Source organism: Geotrypetes seraphini, chromosome 2 (assembly GCF_902459505.1).
Source record: "Geotrypetes seraphini chromosome 2, aGeoSer1.1, whole genome shotgun sequence".
NCBI classification, from domain to species: domain Eukaryota; kingdom Metazoa; phylum Chordata; class Amphibia; order Gymnophiona; family Dermophiidae; genus Geotrypetes; species Geotrypetes seraphini.
In genome coordinates this window covers 40073005-40093813 of record NC_047085.1, presented here as the reverse complement: position 1 = coordinate 40093813, position 20809 = coordinate 40073005, and the positions used below count along the sequence as shown (strand labels likewise).

The 20809-nt window shown below is 44.5% G+C and overlaps 1 protein-coding gene across 2 annotated transcripts in view; it reads left to right on the top strand.

Moving 5' to 3' along the window:
• Positions 1–20809, top strand: part of NSMCE2 (NSE2 (MMS21) homolog, SMC5-SMC6 complex SUMO ligase) — a 375119-nt gene that overhangs the window by 75190 nt on the left and 279120 nt on the right. For both annotated transcript variants that reach the window (XM_033933000.1, XM_033933001.1), the window contains one exon: positions 5997–6103. In XM_033933000.1, coding sequence (XP_033788891.1) covers positions 5997–6103 — 107 coding nt within the window. The remainder of the gene's footprint in view (positions 1–5996; positions 6104–20809) is intronic.

The following is a 20809-nucleotide window of genomic DNA, read 5'->3' as shown; positions in this document are numbered from 1 at the left end:
CCAAGGTACTCTAAACAATGTTTTGGTGGCTCCAGAAGAGCTTTCACATCCATCTCTCGCTGTGCCACAAATTCTAAGAAGTCCCAATGATGCCAGCTTGTTCTCCAAGATCCCCCGCATAGGAGGGAAACTCTCGGAATTTGGGAGACTTGGCGCAAATTTAATCAGACCAATAGATACTGGAATTCATTTGAGAGGATTACAAACCCAAATTCTGTCATCTTTTCCTGGACATCTTTCTGAACTCTCCAGCAGGAAGACCAGGTTAGAGTGACTGTCCAAAGACTGTTACAAATTGGAGCCATAGAGCTTATACCAAATGCAGACTTGGACTCAGGCAGATACTCGATATACTTTATCGTGCCCAAGAAAGACTCAGAAGATTGGAGACCAATCCTGGATCTCAAGTCAATCAATGCAGCATTAAAGGTTCCCATATTCCGGATGGAATCAGTGAGATTGGTCATCGATTTGGTAGCCATGGGGGAATTTTTGATCTCACTGGATTTCATAGAGGCTCATGTCTGCATATACCCATTTCCCCAGATCATAGGAGGAGTCTGCAGTGGCATAGAGTCTTGGGTGATCCTGATGCCAGATGCCAGTATTTACAGCTAGGTGGTTCATTGCAAGGGTCATCCAGTACAAGGGTGTTGGCTGCCCTCACAGAGGGCATGGTCCATCAACAAACTAGAGTTGACAGCTATTAAGTTGGCTGTACAGTTCTTCCTGACACGGCTGAAAGGCAAAGTAATCTGGGTCTTCTCCAATAATGCCAAAGCCGTGGCGTAAGTCAACAGACAAAGGGGAGCCAAGAGTGCTCCACTGCAAGTGGAGGCCCAATTGCTGTTTTGCTGGGTGGAAGCCTAACTGCAGGCCATTATGTACATCTGCGGCTCATGTAGTGAGAGTGGACAAAGTCCAGACCAATTATCTCAGCTGCCAGACCCTGGATCCGGGGAAATGGTCCTTGTCCAAGAGAGCATTCAACTGCATTGTGAAACGCTGGGGGCGTCAGCCTGTATAACATTCAATCTCATGGCCTCAGAGGACAACAAGAAAGCTTCTTGATTTTTTAGTCAAAGATCAAAGTCGGGAAGCATCGGCATAGATGATCTAGTACAACCTTGGACAGTAAACGGGCTTCTGTATGTGTCTGCTTTCGTTTTTTACGCCCGTTTCGAATGGCTTGGCGATGGTGGCGGCGCAGACAACAGCTGTCGACGGAGGTGTCTCCTTTTATACGTCTGGTAGGGAACTCCAGGTTTCAGCCGGGCTGGGGTACCTCAGTGTTTCAGCAATGGGCGACTCGGGGCTGTGTGGCGATGGAAGACCTACTTGATTTCTCTCCCGATGGATTCTCATCCTTCCAACAAACACGGGACTCGTGGGGCCTTCCTTCTTGTTACTTATTTTCTTACTTTCAAGTGCGTCACTATTGGGATGTTGAACGTAGTGGGGGTGATGGAATTTGGGTCAAGGGCCCTCTGGATACCCTCTTTTCGGCCACTCCACCCATAGCTAACTCCCTTGCCCACTGGTACAGAGTCCTCAAAACGTCTCTTCCCCTGTCGGTGCTTACTCCTGTGCGCTCCGCCTGGGAACGGGATATGGGACAGGAAATATCCGAACCACAATTTTTAGCTTGTTTCAGCACTCTATACTCTTACACTAAATCCGCTGACTTTCAGGAACTCCAGTATAAGATTCTCCACCGGGCCTACTTAACTGCTTAGCGAGGGGCGCGCCTCGGGCTTTGGGACAGTGATTTCTGTGTTACATGCAAGATCAGAGTAGGCACGTACCTTCACTCTTTTCTGGAATGCCCCAAATTGAGTATATGGCGGGAGGCTCTTACCCTGCTGGAGCGTGCTATGCAACGCACTGTTGAATGGGACTATGGGTTTCTTCTCCTGGGTCTGCAGACATCCCTCCAGGATCAGGGTTTCACTACCCCCCAATGTAGATTCTTCTATAATGTAATACTCGTAGTGAAAAAATTGATTTTGACTTATTGGATGTCGGTGGAGTCGCCTCCGATACCCCACTGGAGGACTAGACTTCGGGAAGTGACTCAGTTTGAAATTCGACTGTATGCTAGGTCTCCGAGTGTGCTTAAACAGCATTACGTTGGTCTATGGGAGAGACTGAGGGACTTGGTGCCATCACATGAACAGGACGGGGGATTGGCGCCTACCTAGTTTTCTCATTCTGTGTTCTTCTTGTAATGCCCCTGATATGCCCCAATGATTCTTATCGTTTTTCTGCATTGCTGTCCCAGGGATGGGAGGGAGGGAGGGCGGGGGGAGGGAGGGAGGGAGGGGACCGAGGGAGTGTGTTTTGCTTGAGAGGTGTGGATGGTGCAATGTGTGATTGGTGAAAATATACAAATGGGTGTGAGATCGCCGTCTCAGCTGGGCGACTTTATCTATTTCTGTTGTCCTATACCGCTTATGCTTCAGATGCCCTTGATGCCTTTATACTTATTACATAGTGTATCTGTGGCGGGGGGGGGGATCTGTTTGGGAGGCTTCGCCTCCATTTTTGTTCTTTTGCTTGTTCTGGACACCTACTGCCTTGATGTTGTTTGATGTTGCGCCCTGTTGGGTGGTGTATCTTTCACTGCTAATAAACATACGTTTAAAAAAGAAAGAATAGGATCATTAAATCCAGTGGCGTACCTAGTATATATGACAGCCAGTGCTAATCATTTTTAACAACCCTCTCCTCTATATAAAAAAGTTATTTTTTAGTAATAATCTATGAGTCACACAACAAGGGTACACCTAGGACAAGGCAGCATCTTAAACACTGCAGTGAGGCACTAGAACACCAACACATACACTGTAAAACTAAACAAACCAGATCCTGCACAATCAATTGATCCTGTATAGTTGATGCTAACAGAAAACCATGTCCTTTTCATACACACAGAACACAGATACACCCTTGCCCAATATGAAATAATCACAAACTAAAATTAAAAATATGTAGACAAAAATTAAACTGAACCACCAAGAAACCAGAATCTGCCACCACAGAAACAGTGACACTTGTCCCCTAATACTGTGCAAAATATAAAGACAGTAAATGTAAATTTGAAAAAACTGATACATGACAATCACCACTTTACAAATTAACAAATAAAAATAAAACATAAATTGAAGATAAGAATATACCATTTTATTGGGCTAATCAATTTTTCAATTTACTTTCAGAGGCCACAGCCTCCTTCTTCAGGTCAATATAGTATACTGCTGTTACATTATACTGTCCTGACCTGAAAAAGGGGGTTTTGGTCTCTAAAAGTTAGTAAAAAATGTATTAAAATAAGTCCAGTAAAAAGATTACCTTATTTTCTGTTTCTAAAAGTTTTATCAATACAACTACAATATTATTTTATTTTAAAGCAAGAAAAAATCTTTTTTCTATTTTTTGTCGTTTCTGCTTTAATCATCTTGTCTTCACTCTCTTCTTTCTAGCCAGCATCTGTCCTCTCTCTGTCTTCCATGCAGCATCAGCCCTTTCCATTCACTGTCTGCCCTCTCCTTGTTCCATAAGGTATCTTCCCTCTTTCTATGCTCCTTCCATAAACTGTCTATCCTGTGCCCCGTCTCTTCTTTGTACATGATTGATTTCAGCTCTGCCAGCTCTCCATTTTTCTCTCTCTGTCACCACCTCCTCTGGCATCTCTCTCTTCTCCTTTCTTTCCTTCCCACCTCACGGGCTGGCATCTCTGTCTCCTTCCCTTCCCTGATTCCCTGGCATCTCTCTCCTTTTTTTCCCATCTCTCCCTCCCCCTCCATGCCCTGGCATCTCCTTTCATTCCTTCCTTTCCCACCCTCCCCCATCTTCCTTCTCCCTTTCTTTCTCCCTCCAGTTGCGTGCAGCAATTCTCATCACCCTCTGCTCACTTTCCTCCTTCTGTCACCCCATCCCCGGTCAGGAACTTCTTCGGGCAGCAGCAGCAGCATTCACAATTTGCTGCTGTTGCCGGTTTCGGACCTTCTCTGTTGGATTCTACCTTCATGGAAACAGGAATTAGGCAGGACTCGGCAGAGAGGAAGGCCTGAAGCTGGCAACAGCAGCAAATTGTAAACACTGCCCAAAGAAGTTAATGACGCTAGGCCTTGGAGCAACCAGAGCATCCCACTTCTCCCCACCCACACCCCGCTGACCCTCCTATCTCTCCCGTCCATGCGAACCCCACCGTGAGATGACCGACAAACCACCTTCCAGGAGCATTGGCAGCTGCAGCAATCTAAACAGTTATAGCTATAATATCAAGAAAATTGCTTCATTAATAAAAAATAATAGCAAATTTTAAGAAAAATGGAGCTTTGTAATCAGTGACTTTGAGGGACCCCAGGAAGGGCTTTCAAATTTTTAAAAAAAATTATTTTCTGATCACATACAATCAAATTCATGGGGAAAACTTCAATTCAGTTTTTCCAACTTTAGATTTTTCTGAACTGCCTTTGAAAGCAGACATGGAAGATTGGCTCAGCCTTCTGGACAGGACAATGTGATGGTGACACTTCTCACTCACCTTTGTCCTTTTGTGGGAGGAAGGCCCAGCTGTGAAAAGGAGGAGCAGGAAAAAGGGAGTGGGGGGCTCTGAAAATGACAATGAAGAAAAAGCAAATTCTGTAGTAACAGTAAAGGAGAGGTAAAAGACTGTTCAGTTTGGCTCTTCTGAGCTGCCAAAAAAAAAAAAACCAAAACAACCCCAGCTGAAATAACTACCAAGAAAACAGCAGTATTAACAAGGGGGCTTGCAAGAATTTCCATTAAGATGGCAATTCGTTAGTGTACTTTTTAAACGAATTATTTATAGCAGTACAGCCACTCTGCTCACACTTTTATTTTGAAATTCAGCTGGTTATAAGTAATAAAAACCCCATATACACCCCCAACAATCCCACGGGGCCTGATACCTTCTCACTCTGGCCACTTTCTACTCCCACTCTCGCGTTTCCCGTGCACCTGCGTTGTAGAAGTGATTGAGCACGCCGGTCTCACCAAAGTCCAGTTTGTTGAAGTGCAGCGGCTCCAGGGCGGCTGTCACACTCTCGCACGCCTCCCGCAGGCACTGCAGCGCCACCGCTGGGCTCGCCTCATTGATTACATAAGGCCACCATCATCCTCCTGCTGCTACTGCCTGCGCCAGTAAAGTGCTGGCTGTGGTAACCACAGCCGATGGCCCCTCACTGCATCACTTCATAAAAACTAAAGAGCGATGTAGAGAAGTGCTGCCGGGTCCTGCCTTCGTGGAAACAGAAAGTAGGCAGGACCCGGCAGCAAGAGCAGCAAATTGTAAGTTTCCCGCCTTAGCCCATAGTGAACTCATGCTCCAGGGTTCTGACGTGTGTGTGCCGGTTTCCCTTCTCTTCCCCCCTCCCCGGACATAACTTCCGGTTTTGGAGGGAAGAGAAGGGAAGCCGGCACGCACATGTTGAGAGCCCTGAAGCAAGCGTTCACTACGGGCTAAGGCAGGAGACAGATTAGTGAAGCATTTCCTCTTCTTGCTGCCGGGTCCTGCCTACTTTCTGTTTCCGCGAAGGCAGGACCCGGCAGCATTTCCCCCAATAGAGCCCCGGAGCATAAGCTCGCTATGGGCTGAAATCTCCAAGCCGGTTTTTTTGTTGTTGTTTTTTTTAATGTTCTGCAGCGACGGCAGCAGCAGATGATAGCCGGGCGCTTGTCTAAATTAGCTGGGCGGACCGCCCAGCTAAAAGGCCCTAGGTAGAACACTGCACTTGTAAAAAAATTGTAAAATCTTTCTTTTTTTTTTTTTCCTCCTTTTTATTATGAATTTTATTGTAAACTGTGTTGAGCTCTATTGACATAGAGAAAATACGGTCTATAAACTTAAGGTTTAGTTTAGGCTTGAAAAGATGCTTAAAATAGGTGTTTTGCCACCTTACACTAGGCATCTAGTTACAGAATTACCTTTTAATATATTTCATGAAGTTTCCTTCTACTATATTTTACAGGTGATGAACTTGACATTAACAACATGGATAAGGTGATGCTAGAATATTCTGCAATGAACAGAGAATTAAACCAGTATATACAGGCTGTTGAAGAAACAATGGATCAGGTAAATAGTAAATGATGTGGTTTGCTACATCTTCTACTGGTTAGGAGTCTCCTGCATCACTAATGAACATGTGTGCTCTATAAAGTTAAATAGGCTCTTTTGGAAATACTTGCTCACGTATGAATGCTGATGAAAGTACAATTTGTGGGTGGCTAGTAAAGATTGACTTATATCTATAAAGAAGAGGTCAACCAAGTTTCAGTTTCGGGTTCAAGTTCATTGCCAAAACTGGCTTGAATCCCTCATTAAGGAAGTAAAAGAACTGAGAGAGGAGGCGGCAAGCAAATGAATGGAAACACTTTTAAAATAGTGAATGGTCAAGTTTCTGGAATCCTGTGGATTACAGGACCGGAGGCAACATGGACTCACCCAGAGGTAGGTCTTGTCAGACAGATCTGATCAAGTTCTTTGACTGGGTGACCAGAGAATTGGATAGAACATGTGCGCTAGATGTGGTGTATTTAGATATTAGCAAAGCCTTTGGCAGTGTTCCACACAAATGTCTAATAAATAAACTGAGTGCCCTTGAGATGGGTCCCAAAGTGACAGGCTAGGTCAGGAACTGGTTGAGTGGAAGGCGACACACGATAGTAATCAATGGAGATCGCTCTGAGGAAAGGGATGTTACCAGTGATGTGCCTCAAGGTTCTGGTTCTTGGGCCTGTTCTTTTTAACATTTCTATAAATGATATTGCTGAAGGGTTGTCGGGTAAGATTTGCCTCTTTGCAGATGATATCAAAATCTGCAATAGAGTAGACATGCTGGATGGTCTGAATAACATGAAGAAAGACCTGGTGAAGGTTGAAGAATGGTCTGAAATTTGGCAACTAAAATTTAATGCTAAGAAATGCAAGGTCATGCATTTGGGCTGCAAAAACCCGAGGGAACGGTACAGTTGGGGGGGAGGGGTAGTTAAGAACTTATATGCACGACGGAAGAGCGGGACTTGGGTGTGATTGTATGTGATGATCTTAAGGGGCCAAACAGGTTGAAAAGGTGACGGCGAAAGCTAGAAGGATGCCAGGTTGCAAAGGGAGAGGTATGGCCAGTAGGAAAACGGAGGTATTGATGCCTTTTTATAAGATATTGGTGAGACCTCATTTAGAATATTGTGTACAATTCTGGAGGCCACACCTTCAAAAAGATATAAAAAGGATGGAGTTGACAGAAAGGCTATTAAAATGGTATGTGATCTTTATCATAAGGCGTATGGGGACAGATTTAAAGGTCTCAATCTGTATACTTTGGAAGAAAGCGGGAGAGGAGAGATATGATAGAGACATTTAAATACCTACACAATGTAAATGTGCATTAGAGAATGACACAGGGAAAAAATCTGTCCCCGTCACCGCCCCGTCCCCGGCCCACCATCCTCTGCACCGCCCCGTCACCGCCATTCCCTTTCACCGCCCCGTCACCGCCACTGCCATCCCATTCACCGCCCCGTCACCGTCCCCACAGCATCCATATAAGCCTTAGTACTCTAATATTTAGCGTATTCCATTCTTATAAATCAAAGTTCCTGCTGCTGAACTAGAGAAAGAGATGTTCAGCTGGCAGGGCTTTGTTTATAAATTTTTATTAACACAACTAATATACCACCATAATGTTTCCGACAGAGGACAAGTATGCAATAAATGCATTTTGCTGTTTCAATGCCAGTGCTCAGCAGAACAACAGACAGCAATATGGACATTCACCTTATGTAATACTTTTTTAATATATAAAAATAGGCTAAATTAGTTGCTGTTTTATCATTATATTTTCTTGCCATTATAGTATTCTTCATTGATCATTTTTCTTTTTAAATTCAAAACAAATTCAACCTATCTTGTGTCCCAGCATGAATTCATGTTTCACTCAATTGGCTGTTTCAAGGGAATTAACCCTCCAACTTCCATTTGCAAAAATACCCAATGTTGTTCCTTCTATGAGCAATATTTAAATTATGAGGAACAACATTGGGTATTTTTGCTGAATTGTGTGACACCATTTGGGCTGAACATGAAGATTGAAAATGCCTGGTTAGCCCTGGACAGATGATTTGAACAGCCAGGAGCCTGTCCTGGCCATTTAAATCATTTTGAATATCTAGTCCAATGATAACAGAATTAGGGTGATTATAGAAACATAGAACTTTGTTGATCACTAAAAACAGTGGAGACTAAGGGTCTATCAAGCTCAGCATCCTGTCTTTGACACTGGCCAGTCTTGGTCTTTGGAACTGCCCATTGTGTCAGAAGCAATAGGGATTAAGTGACTTGCCCAGGGTCACAAGGAGTGTAGTGTAGCTCTAACCACTGGATTTAGAAGTTGGCTTCTTTTGGGATCTTTAACTCATCATCGCTAGGACTCGAATCTGAGTCCGTGGCACCTAACATAGAATGGAATTAGTATGGCAAAGTAATGAAGAATGGTCCAGCAGCCCCCACCCTCCCTCCACCTCACCTTATATTCGTTCCGAGTTTGCCGGCTTCCTTTTTCCCTAGCCGCACGCGTTCAAAAAGCCGTGCATTTAGCCAGCTCCCTCCCTCCACCTCACCTTAAATTTCGAGTTTTCCGGCTTCCTTTTTTCCGAGCCGCACGTGTTCAAAAATCCGTGCACGCGCGGCTGCGCGAGTCAATCAAACTTCTCCTCTCCTGCAACTTCCTGTTTCCGGTTGCGTCAGAGGAGAAGATTGATTGACTCGCGCAGCCGCGCGTGCACGGATTTTTGAACACGTGCGGCTCGGAAAAAAGGAAGCCGGAAAACTCGAAATTTAAGATGAGGTGGAGGGAGAGAGCTGGCTAAATGCTACGGGCGGGCGGGCGGGGACCGCGTGATCCTTGATACCTCACTGTGGAGACAAGACCATTCACTGCCCCGCGGGCGGTGAATGGCCTTGTCCCCGTCGCCGCAGTGACTGCTAGTTTTCTTCCCCGTTTTCGGCGGGTGACCCGCGGCTAAAATGCGGTGGCCGCGGGTAAACCGCCACCGTGTCATTCTCTAATGTGCATGAGTTGAGTCTCTTTAATTTGAAAGGAAACTCTGCAATGAGAGGGCATAAGATGAGGTTAAGAGGTGATAGGCTCCGGAGTAATCAAAGGAAATACTTTTTTACAGAAAAGGTGGTAAAGGCGTGGTGGAACAGTCTCCTGGAAGAGGTGGTGGAAACAGAGACTGTCTGAATTCAAGAGGGCCTGGGATAGGCACGTGGGATCTCTCGGAGAGAGAAAGAAATAATGGTTACTGTGGATGGGCCATTTGGCCTTTATCTGCCATCATGTTTCAGTTCCAGATGAAATACCTCTCTGCCTTCAACCCACTCCCTTCACAATCATAATCTTTTTGCATGCCCCCCACCACAAGTGCATCCTCCACCATCCAAAGACCCTCCTAAGCCTACCTATAGAAGTCCTAGTAGTCTGATGGCCAATTTGGGGCAGGAACAATCTTTAGTTGCTCTTGCCCAAGCTGGATCCACAGTCAAAATAGCTGATAGCTTTCTGCTGCAGATATTTTGAGATTGAAAGGTAGCACATGTGGTGGCAACAACTGGAAGAGAGGGGCTTCAGTTTTGGCAAGTTTTGTCCAGAACCAAGAACCTTGATTTCAGTTACCCTCTGCTGTAAAGGGACTTGTCTAATGAGGCAAGGAAATAGTATTATAGTCAACTGTTGATTGATTCATTTTTGGCATTAGAAGCTCAAGTTTATACGATTACTAGCTGATGCCCCGGCGTTGCACGGGTATTTAATTATAGCAATAACACTGTAAATGGATTCAAATAAAGATACTTTATAGTGGTGAATGAAATTATTTTTTTACAGCTTTATAAAAAGTACAATATGCAAATTATAATGTGAAATATTTGACAAAATGAATACAATACAACTAACACAAAACTTGATTATAAACAACATTTTTAGTTTCACCTCCAGGAGCAAGAACATATAAATTCTTGGGTGAACCCACCCTTGAGCAAGCAACATAGAGTTGTCCATGGGAAAAACAGGGGGATCTTAAATCCACTCCACAGTATGTAATAGTCTGTCCCTGTGATTTGTTGATTGTGATAGAGAATGCAAGTCTCACTGGAATTTGCAATCTCTTAAACTGAAAAGGAAGATCTGTTGGAATAAGTGGCATCCAAAAGTTTCAGTATTGATTTAAACAACTCAATATGTGGATACTCAGGTTGAAAAGAAACTCCATGCAGTTTTTTCCCGGTTCAGAATGGAACCTGTGTTCCTAGTTCAGCATATGTGAGTACTCATGTAATGTAATAACATTATGAACTGGGGTGCATGAAGGAAACAGTTACAAACACAGTTAGAACATACAAACTCTATATGTATGGTGTCCGTGGTAGAATAGAAACGATGTCCCTAGTGGTTATAGTGTCATAGAAAGTGTTTTATAGTTGGAATTACTGTGAGAATGGCAGCTTTTTACATTTTTTCCATTGACATGAATGGGTGAAATCTGATTTTCTTTTTGTAGCTCCGCCCATGTGTGCAGGTGGGCCGCGAGACCCCCAGAACATATCACCCCAGGTAGTGAGGGATCTGCATACCAAGTTTCGTTCAAATCGGTCAAGCCGTTTTTGTGTGATCGCGGCACATACACACACACATACATACCTCCGATTTTATATATATATATATATATATATATATATATATATATATATATAGATTAAATCATGTGTTTTTATTAGTTAAAATTAGTGAGACAGATCTGTGATACTTTGGGTCAGATTCAATAGATGGCGCCTATGCATGTCTATATTGTAGGCGTTGCTCCATGTGGTTGTCAATCAACTGATAGGTGCTTCTTGCAAAATCAAGCCTAGTGGCGCCTAAGTGTACTTACTTGCCGTTGAGGGAGGCACTGGTACATTAGGTCAGGTTTTACCGGGCCTAATTTATGAGCACCTATCTCCCGTGCCTAGGGCCACCTAAGTTTATCATACCTATTTCCCGCTCCTTATGCCTACTTTTCAGGTAGGTATCTTTAGGTGTTGGAGGGCGCCTCAACTTAGGTGTTGCTACATGCCGTGTGGATATCTGTGTGTAATTTCAATTATCAATTAAAATAATTTTTTTAATTGGTTTTTAATGCCATAGTCAATTAACATCACCATTTAACCAGTTAAAAAGAATTAACTTTCACACAGATTTAAGTTAGGTGTCGCTAGGCATCCACGATTAGGGCACCTAGGTACCATTTATAGAATCTGTCCCTTTCTCAAATGATTTGCTTGTTTGTTCAAACTATGATTGTAGATTTGACTATTGTAATAGTCTCTAGGTTTTTCAAAGAAATTGATAAATAGGATTCATTACTCCAAAACACTGTGATAAGAATTATTTTATATAAAAGCAGATATGATAAGGCAATGTCTTGGTCTCTTTCCTTGCATTGGTTGTCTGTTTGAGTACAAATTGAATTTAAACTCCTATGCTTAGCTTTTAAGGTTTTTTGTCGTCACTTTCCTATCTTGTGGAATTCTCATTGCTTAGACCACAGATATGCTCTTTGGGGCATATTGTATAAACAGTGTCCTGATTGTAGGCAGCGATAGGCATCCTACTGCTATCTTAACAAACCAATCGGGACACACAATTAAAAAAAACCCCCAAACAACCACCCCAAAGTAGGCTGCCTACACTGTAGGCATCTGTTGTGGTTGAGGGAGAGGCGGATTGATGCTTAAGCTTGCCCAAGGCTAGGCATGGCCGTAGTTTCGCCCAGAAGTGGCCTTGGGTAAGCTTAGGCAGCCCTACGCATCTCCCTAGGGCCGCAATAGGTGCCTGAAATGTAGACCAACAAAAAGTTTGTCTGCATTTCAAATAGATGCGGCTGCTATGCTGATCACACCAAGGAAATCTCACTTGTGCAGTCAGGTGAGCGGCCATGGCAGGGAATTTGCTCCCCTCCCCCCCCATGAAGTTGGGTGGCAGGAGGGATGCCAACTTCCTCCTGTCACCTCCTTCCAAAGCATCCATGGCAGGAGGAGTGTCTAATTCCTCCTGCTGGAATCCCTAGAGCAACCCTTGGCAGGAGGAGTGCCCAATTCCTCCTACCGGAACCCCCCCTGAAACTCTCCCCCAACCATGATAGGCAGGAGGGATGCCCAATTCTTTACCAGAACACCCCCCCGAAACACCCCCCAACCCAACCGTGATAGGCAGGAGGGATGCCCACTGCCTCTTGGCAGAACACCCCCCTATTTCCCCCCCACCCGGCGATCAACCGATCCACCCCACCCACCTGGTGACAACCCCTCCACCCACCTGGTGATCCCTCTAAGGGCCTTAGGCTCCTCTCCAGTGCATCTCAGAATGCACCGGGAAGGGGAAGTCATGGGAGGGGTTTTAGGTATCTGGCCAATTGGAGTCTTAGGCCCTCCTGGTGCATCCCAGAATGCACTGGGAAGGAGGCTAAGACTATGGGAGAGGCCTTAGGCATTTGAGACAATCAGGGCCTTAGGCTCCTTCCCAGTGCATCCCTGCCGGCAGACCTTCTGTTTACAAGGTACAGTGGGGAGGGGAGTTGGGGGTTGGTGGTCTCTCCTTTAGGGGGATTACTGGGTGGAGGGGTGGTCGCCGGGTGAGGGAGGGTGTTTTGATGGGAGGGGTTCTGGTAGGTGGGAGTGGGCATCTCTCCTGCCTATCGTGGTTAGGTTGAGGGGAGGTGTTTTGGGGGTGGTGTTCTGGCAGGGAGGAAGTGTGCATCCCTCCTGCCTTTCACAGTTGGGTAGTAGGGGGAGTTTCATGGTACAATCAGCATAGCAGCTGGCGGTTGCTCGGGGGGGGGTTCCGTCAGGAATTGGGCACTCCTGCCAGCGGTTGCTTGGGGGTTTCGGTAGGTGGAATTGAACACTTCTCCTGCCGGCAGATGCTTTGGGGAGGGGGGTGGCAAGAGGGAGTGGGCATCCTTCCTGCCACCTGACTTTACATGGGGGGAGGGTTTGGGGTTTTCTGCTGCTGCGGTTACCGCTGAGCTGATCGCAGCAGGGAGATTCCTTTGCTGCGATCAGCTCAGTGGCAACGCGATTCTCTAGCTAGCACCTGTGACATTGGCGCCGGCTAGAAAATCAGGATGGTTAGGCGGGGTTAGGCGTCTGTCTGTTAGGACAGATATGATTCTATAGTGGACAGATGTGATTCTATGTAGGACGCCCGTGTCCGATTCTCAAAAGCCGCTTATGTGGCTGCTGAGACTGGGCGTCCCTTACATAATCAGGCCCTTTGTGTCAAGTTTACTTTTTCTCCCCTTCTACCCTAAGAAAATAAGTTCTTTTAAGAAATTGTTTCTTGCTGTTATACCAAAAATGTGGAACTCATTACCATTCAGTATCTGCATTGAATGAAATTATTCTGTTTTTAGAAAACTACTTAAAGCTTGGCTTTTAAAAAAAATATTGTAAGTCTTTTAATATGATTTTTTGGGATGTTTTGTAATTGATTTTGATGTTTTTATTATAGTTGATTTTTTGAGCACCTTGGATTTCTTTTACTTTTTGAATTCAACCTTGAGTCACTTTTGTTGATAAAAGCAGTTTATAAATTTACATTGTGTAATGTTTTTGTCCTGATGCCGATCAAGATACCCAAAGCAACTAGGACTGCTATGGAAATAGCATTCAAGGTCTTGGAATCCAGTGCACAAAGGGATACTGTTAGTTGATGCTCACAATGCACTTAGACCAGGTTCCACTGCTGCAGACTTTCACTGGGATAAAGGGAGAAGAGAGATGTTTAATTGCATGCAGTTGTCTAACATCATAGATATTATTTATTTCAGCAAAATTGTAGTTGATTTTGATAATGAAATCGAATGGATCAGTCATCATAATGCAAGTTTATTTTTCTGCCCTTTTTTGCAGTAACAAAATACTGATATAAATAATTGTTTTGTACTTTACAAATAAGAATGTTTACATATTACCGTATTTTCACCCATATACCGCGCACCCGTGTAAAACGTGCACACGGGTGTAGCACGCGGGGAACAGAAATTTATGTAAAAAAATTTTACTATAGCGTGCACACGCGTATACCGCGCATGCCGCCCCGACTCTCCTCTCGCAGCCCCGACTCTCCTCTCGCAGCCCCGACTCTCCTCTCGCAGCCCCGACTCTCCTCTCGCAGCCCCGACTCTCCGTTCGCCGCCCCGACTCTCCTTTCGCCCGCCCCGACTCTCCTTTCCGAAGGACCACTCGCACCCCCACCCGAAGGACCGCTCGCACCCCCACAGCCTCCCCCTCCCCCTCCCGCATGGAGAAGCTTCCTACCGGGTGGAGGGGTGGTCGCCCAGCTGGATGCCAGTGAGCCCAGCTGCTTCCTCTGCTGGCGGTCCCACCCCTTCTCTGAGCCCTGCGCTACGCTGCTTCCTCTTCCGGCGGTCCCGCCCTTTCTCTGATGTCCCTCTCTCTTTCTTCTAACATTTTGAGTCCACCCACCTTTGATCCAGGTCTTTGTGTCTCTCTCACTCTCTTTGTCTTCCCGCTCCATAGAGCTTGGCATCTCTCTTTCCTTGGTTCAAGGTGTTTCTCCTCTCTACCCCCTCTAATCCAACACCTGCCCTGTCTTCCCCCTCCCTTTTGGTTCAAGTCTGCTTTCCCGCCCCTCCTCAAGATCCATTTCTGTCCAAGCCCCCCATGTTAAGATCCAGCATCTCTGGCAATCCCCATCCCGACGGGTCCCTCACGACAGGTGGGGCCTTACCTCCGCTGCTTCCCGCACCCAGCGAGGTCATCTTACGCGCTGTGACCGTCGCCGCTTATCGAGGACCAACATTTAAAGCTAATTACGGCAGCCTGCAGAGTGAACCTAGCAGGCTGCCGTTGGCCTCCGCAGCACGTTTCCTCTGCCGCGGTCCCACCCCTCCTCTGACATCAGGGACAGGACCTCGGCAGAGGAAATGTGCTGCGGAGACTGACTGCAACCTGCTAGGTTCACTCTGCAGGCTGCTCTCATTAGCTTAAAAGGTGAGACTAGGGGGGAATCCGGAGGACGCTGAGGGGGAAACATTTTACAGGTGAGACTAGGGAATCCGGAAGGGGGAGCTGTGAAAGACAGCCAGGCGCCACTTAAATTAGCCGGGCGGAGCATCAGGCTAAAGGACCCTAGGGAGAATACTGCCCCACGGACAGGAGAACGGAGTGAGAGCTGTATTGGGCACGAGATGCAGTAATAGCCGTTTTGGGCCGCATGTTGTGCAGGGCTGTTGTAACAGAAAATATACATCCACAATAATATTGTACAATCCAAATAAAAACCATAAATCATCTTAATCATTTTTTAACTGTTACATGAATATTTCTATTTAGAATTATTAATATTCAGGGCTGTAGTGATCAACCAACTAACTTAAGAAAATAAGAATAACCTTACTGGGTCAATCATGCCCAGTAGCCCGTTCTCATGCTGGCCAATTGAGGTCCCTAGTACCTGGCCAAAACCCAAGGAGTAGCAATATTCCATGCTACTGATCCAAGGCAAGCAGTGGCTTCCCCCATGTCTGTCTCAATAGCAGAGTATGAACTTTTCCTCCAGGAACTTGTCCAAACCTTTCTTAAAACCAGCTACACTATCCACTTTTACCACATCCTCTGGCAACGCGTTCCAGAGCTTAACAATTCTCTGAGTGAAAAAATATTTCCTCCTATTGGGTTTAAAAGTATTTCCCTGTCACTTCATCAAGTGTCCCCTAGTCTTTGAAATTTTTGACTGAGTGAAAAATCGATCAACTTGTACTCGTTCTACTCCACTCCACTCAGGATTTTGAAGACTTCAATCATATCTCCCCTCAGTCTTCTCTTTTCCAAGCTGAAGAGCCCTAAGGACCTTTTAATCTTTCCTCATACAAGAGGAGTTCCATCAGAATTTTAAAGCTGCTCTTATGACTGATTGAGTTTTTTTCTTCCTCTCCTTTCCTATATAGAATTGCATTTCATCTCCCTTTGTTCTTTTTTTCTACATATATTATTTTGTAAACTACGTAGATGGGATGGCCATTAGGTGGCATATCAGATAAGATGAAATTTTAAGCTGCTTTATGTTTTCTTTTTTTATTGTGAATTGCATTAATTATAAGCTTTTATAAATTGTCACTTTTAAACCTTCGTGTTTCCCCTTAGCTCACACCTACTTTTGGCCATGCAAGGGACTCAGCAAGCAATACGTAGACCTCACCTGTACATTTGCCCATAAAATACAATGCAATAAAAAAATTATATTCTGCTACTTTGTCAAGACATTAGTGTGGATTACAAAAGGTATGAATAAATTTGATCTTTTTCAGTAGAAAGAACGTTATAGAACTAGAGATCATTATATGAGATTTGAAAGGAATAGTATTAGGAAGGGGATACTATTAGAAAATATTTCTTAAGAGAAAGGATGCATTTAATAATCAGTAAGCCAGACTTGTGGCCAGATTTTAACTACACTGTATAGCTTCTTTGAAGTGTACACTTCTCCCTCGTTATTCGCGGGGGATAGGGGCAGAACTGGACCGCGAATGGCGAAAAACCGCGAATATCCAGCTCTGACCCACCTCCACCTCCCTTCCGCCTTCCCCTGGCATCCTGGCCTTACCTGGTGGTCTAGCTGGTTTTTGGGGCAGGAGCGATCTTCCTACGCTCTTGCCCCGTGCAGATAGCCATTAAGAAATGGCTGTGGGGAGTTCTCGTAGTCTCTCGAAAACTCCCCATGGCCCGGTACAGCGGCATGAAAACCTTCTCCGATCTGTTCGTTATCACCTTTTCTAGCATTCTGTTCTGGGTAATATTTCATAGGAATTGTACTGGAAATGGAGTGAGGAAATAACCACTTCACTTTTCCCTATCGTAAAGCACCTAGAATACCTGTGACACAGAAGAAGGGTCAGCATAAACTGAAGGGGTTATAATATTTCAAAAGCAGCTTATTGATTTCAGTTGTCCTTGGAGCAAGACAGCAGTTAAGGTGAAATACAACAACCCACTCTTGCCAACTCACCAGCCATGGATTGAGTAAGGAGTGCGCAATTAGAATACAGCACTGGTACAGACAGCAGTTTCTGGGAAATCTTTTGCCCTTTGGCTTTTGTAAACTCCTGCGAAATTGCACTGAGTACACCTATGTTTTGGTATTTACTTCTGCTGCTGCTTTTCTTTTCATAGAGGAAGTATTTCAAAAATAAATTTCCCATGGCATGTGATGCTGTCTAGGTACTTCCTTACCTGCCTGACTGGAAGCTTACATACTGCATTACTAGTGTTTTTTTTAAATGACAGATTGTCTGTTTGGTAAAGCTTTTAATGAAAAGAGCTGGGCTATATCCATTTTATGGGTTGAGCAGAAATAAAGTGGCACATGAAAATTAGATATGTTTTTGGCTTTATCTGCAAAATGGTGCACCCCTGTCTGTGGCAAGGTCTCATGAAAATGCTGAGGCTCGGATTTATTAACCTGTAGTATGATTTTGCACTTACTGCGGGCAAACTGCCAAAATTAACATGCAATTACCTGCAAAGCCTCTGTGTTGATTCTTTGGGGAATTCCTAAAATTTTGCACTAGGTAATTCGGAGAAACGTTCTTTATTGTGCATTAACTGAATGACAGATAATGTGATAAAGTTAGCTGGATGAGCCATTTGGCCTTTATCAGCCATCATATTTCTATGTTTCAGCGAGGGGGTTTTCAAAGTATTTCCTTGTAACTTCATCAAGGGTCCCCATGTCTTTGTAATTTTGATGCAGCAAAAAATCGATCCACTCAGGATTTTGTAGACTCAGCCTTTGTAATATTAAGTGTAAATCTCCTGTTTTGGTAATAGTTCTGACTGAGCCAAGGTCATCGAACAGAATGTGTTGAAAGTTCTTTTAAGCTTTTTGTTTGTACTCAAATGAAATATTGGTGAAAATGTATTTTTGAAAGTGGTTGAAGGCTGATCTGTATTGTGGATATTAAAAAGGTGATGTGCAAAGATTATACTTAGGGCACCTACTTGTTCTATTTCTGCCAATGTGCAGAATGAGCAATGAGTTTGTGTAATATTTTTATCAAGTGGTATAAGTACGCATGTTTAAGTTTCTAAAATATATACATAATATAAAGCATTCTATAAGGTGTTCACATATCTTTGTGTTCTGCCTAGACTTCAGTTATGTGTATACCTATCCTCTAACTACATGCTATATAAGATACTCGTATATTTATAGATTAGCACTTTGGAAATTCAGAACAGATGTGCAAATATTCCCTCATTCTAATGTTTTACATGCATATGTGGTGCATAACTGTATGTGCCCTCTTTATAGAGCTGCCCTGTAGGAGGAAAATTCAATAACAATACACCTATAAATATTGAAGCATATTCTATAAAGGAAAGTGGGTGCTGTGTATAACCGGGTATATAACATATGTAATTAGATGCAAGTGCTTCTACCTTCTATACAGCTGGTGTAAATGCTTGTGTCTAATAGACATGCATGTGTATAATATTTAAAATTATGCTTGTGTGAGTCCTACACATGCTGCACCGTTGTGCATATCTGCCTGTCAAATATGTACTATGTAAAATATATGCATATCTACAGATTTGTGTGTCTGGTTGGATTCAACATTGTCAACGAATGAACAGGTATTGGCTACTGTTAAATCTTCATTCTTCCAAATGTGCCTCTTGAGTAGATTAAAAACCAATGTTATCAGCCTATGATTTTACAATTGTAGTATTATATGATGTGCAGAGGTTGGACTACTGCAATGCTCTATCTAAGGATGATGTTCTCTGGTTGTAGAGCTTTGCAGGTAGCCCAGAATGCTGCAACACAATTTTGTGGCAGTGGTAAATTTGAGCAAAAATGGGGGTCCCCGGTTTATATTTGGGCCAGTGTCTATCAAATCCCCTCCCAGACTTATTGCAGCGGGGGTATGTGGTGCAGTGGTTAGAGCTACAGCCCCAGCACCCTGGGGTTGTGGGTTCAAATCCCGCACTGCTCCTTGTGACCCTGGGCAAGTCACTTAATGCACCCAAAAAAATGCAAAAACACAAATGGAGGAAAAATATATACACTCCAATGAGGAAGCGTAATAATCAAATCAAAATAATAAAAAACAACACGCTTAAATCAGAAATAGAAAATATTTTTAACTAGTATACTTGATTTTTACAAAGGAAGGTAGTGCTCAGAGACATGTCCTCCATGTCTCTGAGCACTAACTTCCTTTGTAAAAATCAAGTACAGTGGAACCTTGGTTTACGAGCATAAGGGAAATTCGCTTGATTGGTTCCACCTCCCCCCCCCCCCCGGCCACTGACGCTGCTCCACTCCACCCCACCCCACCCTACCACATCCCCAAAAGACCCCCCCACCCCTGAGGCCACTGGTGTGCTTCCACATCCTGCCCCCCCCCCCGCAAACAGGCATCCCCCGCCTGCCCAAACTGAAGGCTTACCCCTATCTGGCATAGGCACGCAGCACCAACCCACAGGAGGTGCCGGTACCCGAAGATCCTGCCTCTTGCCGGACTGGGCCTTGAGCATCTGCACATGCTCAAGGCCTTCTGGCTCTCGGTCTCTCTGAGAATCTTGGAGAGAGGCGGGAGCCAGAAGGCCTTGAGCATGCACAGATGCTGAAGGCCTAGTCCGTCAAGAGGCAGGATCTTCAGGGACTGGCACCGGCATCTCCTGTGGGTTGGTGCTGCGTGCCGATGCCAGATGGGGGTAAGCCTTCAGTTTGGGCAGGCGGGAGATGCCCGTTTGCGGGGGGGGGGGGGGTAGGCGTTTGTGAGGGGGCAATGCTGGTTCATGGGGGGGGAGCGACATTTGCAAGTGGGGGAGCAATGCTGGCTCGCTGGTGGGGAGACTTGCGAGTCACGATTTGCGAAAATGTTTTGCTCGTCTTGCAAAACACTCGCAAACCGCGTTACTCGCAAACCGAGGTTTGACTATATACTAGTTAAAAATATTTTCTATTTCTGATGTTAGCGTGTTGTTTTTTTTATTATTTTGACCCCCCCAAAATATGCAGGCATAGAAAGAATAATCAGTTCACCCAAAAATGCCTTTCTTGTGTCATAAAACTCAAAAGTATATCTTAAAATGTACTCCTGCTGTATGTCATTTACTGTTGCCTTGCTATATTGACCTTAGCAAAGGAGGAAAAGCCTCGGATCCCCATATGCTTACAAGCGCAAAGCTGAAAAAAGCATATTAGATAGGGAAATAACTTCGTAGGCTGAAAAACTTCCTGCTCGAGCAAAACTTCACAGTCATGCAAACAATGCTTCAATGTACATTCAAACTCTGTGAGAGGTCAAAAAAGAATCAGTCACTTATCTTAGCTCGTGTCGCACTGCTGTTAGAGTTGTTGGTACTGTGTGTTATTAGTACTATGTCCCCCACTAATAACACACAGTACCAACAACTCGAGCTAAGATAAGTGACTGATTCTTTTCTGACCTCTCTCAGAGTTTGAATGTACATTGAAGCATTGTTTGCATGACTGTGAAGTTTTGCTCGAGCAGGAAGTTTTTCAGCCTACGAAGTTATTTCCCTATCTAGTATGCTTTTTTCAGCTTTGCGCTTATAAGCATATGGGGATCCGAGGCTTTTCCTCCTTTGCTAAGGTCAATATAGCAAGGCAACAGTAAATGACATACAGCAGGAGTACATTTAAGATATATTTTTGTGTGTCAAGTCACTTAATCCCCCCAGTGTCCA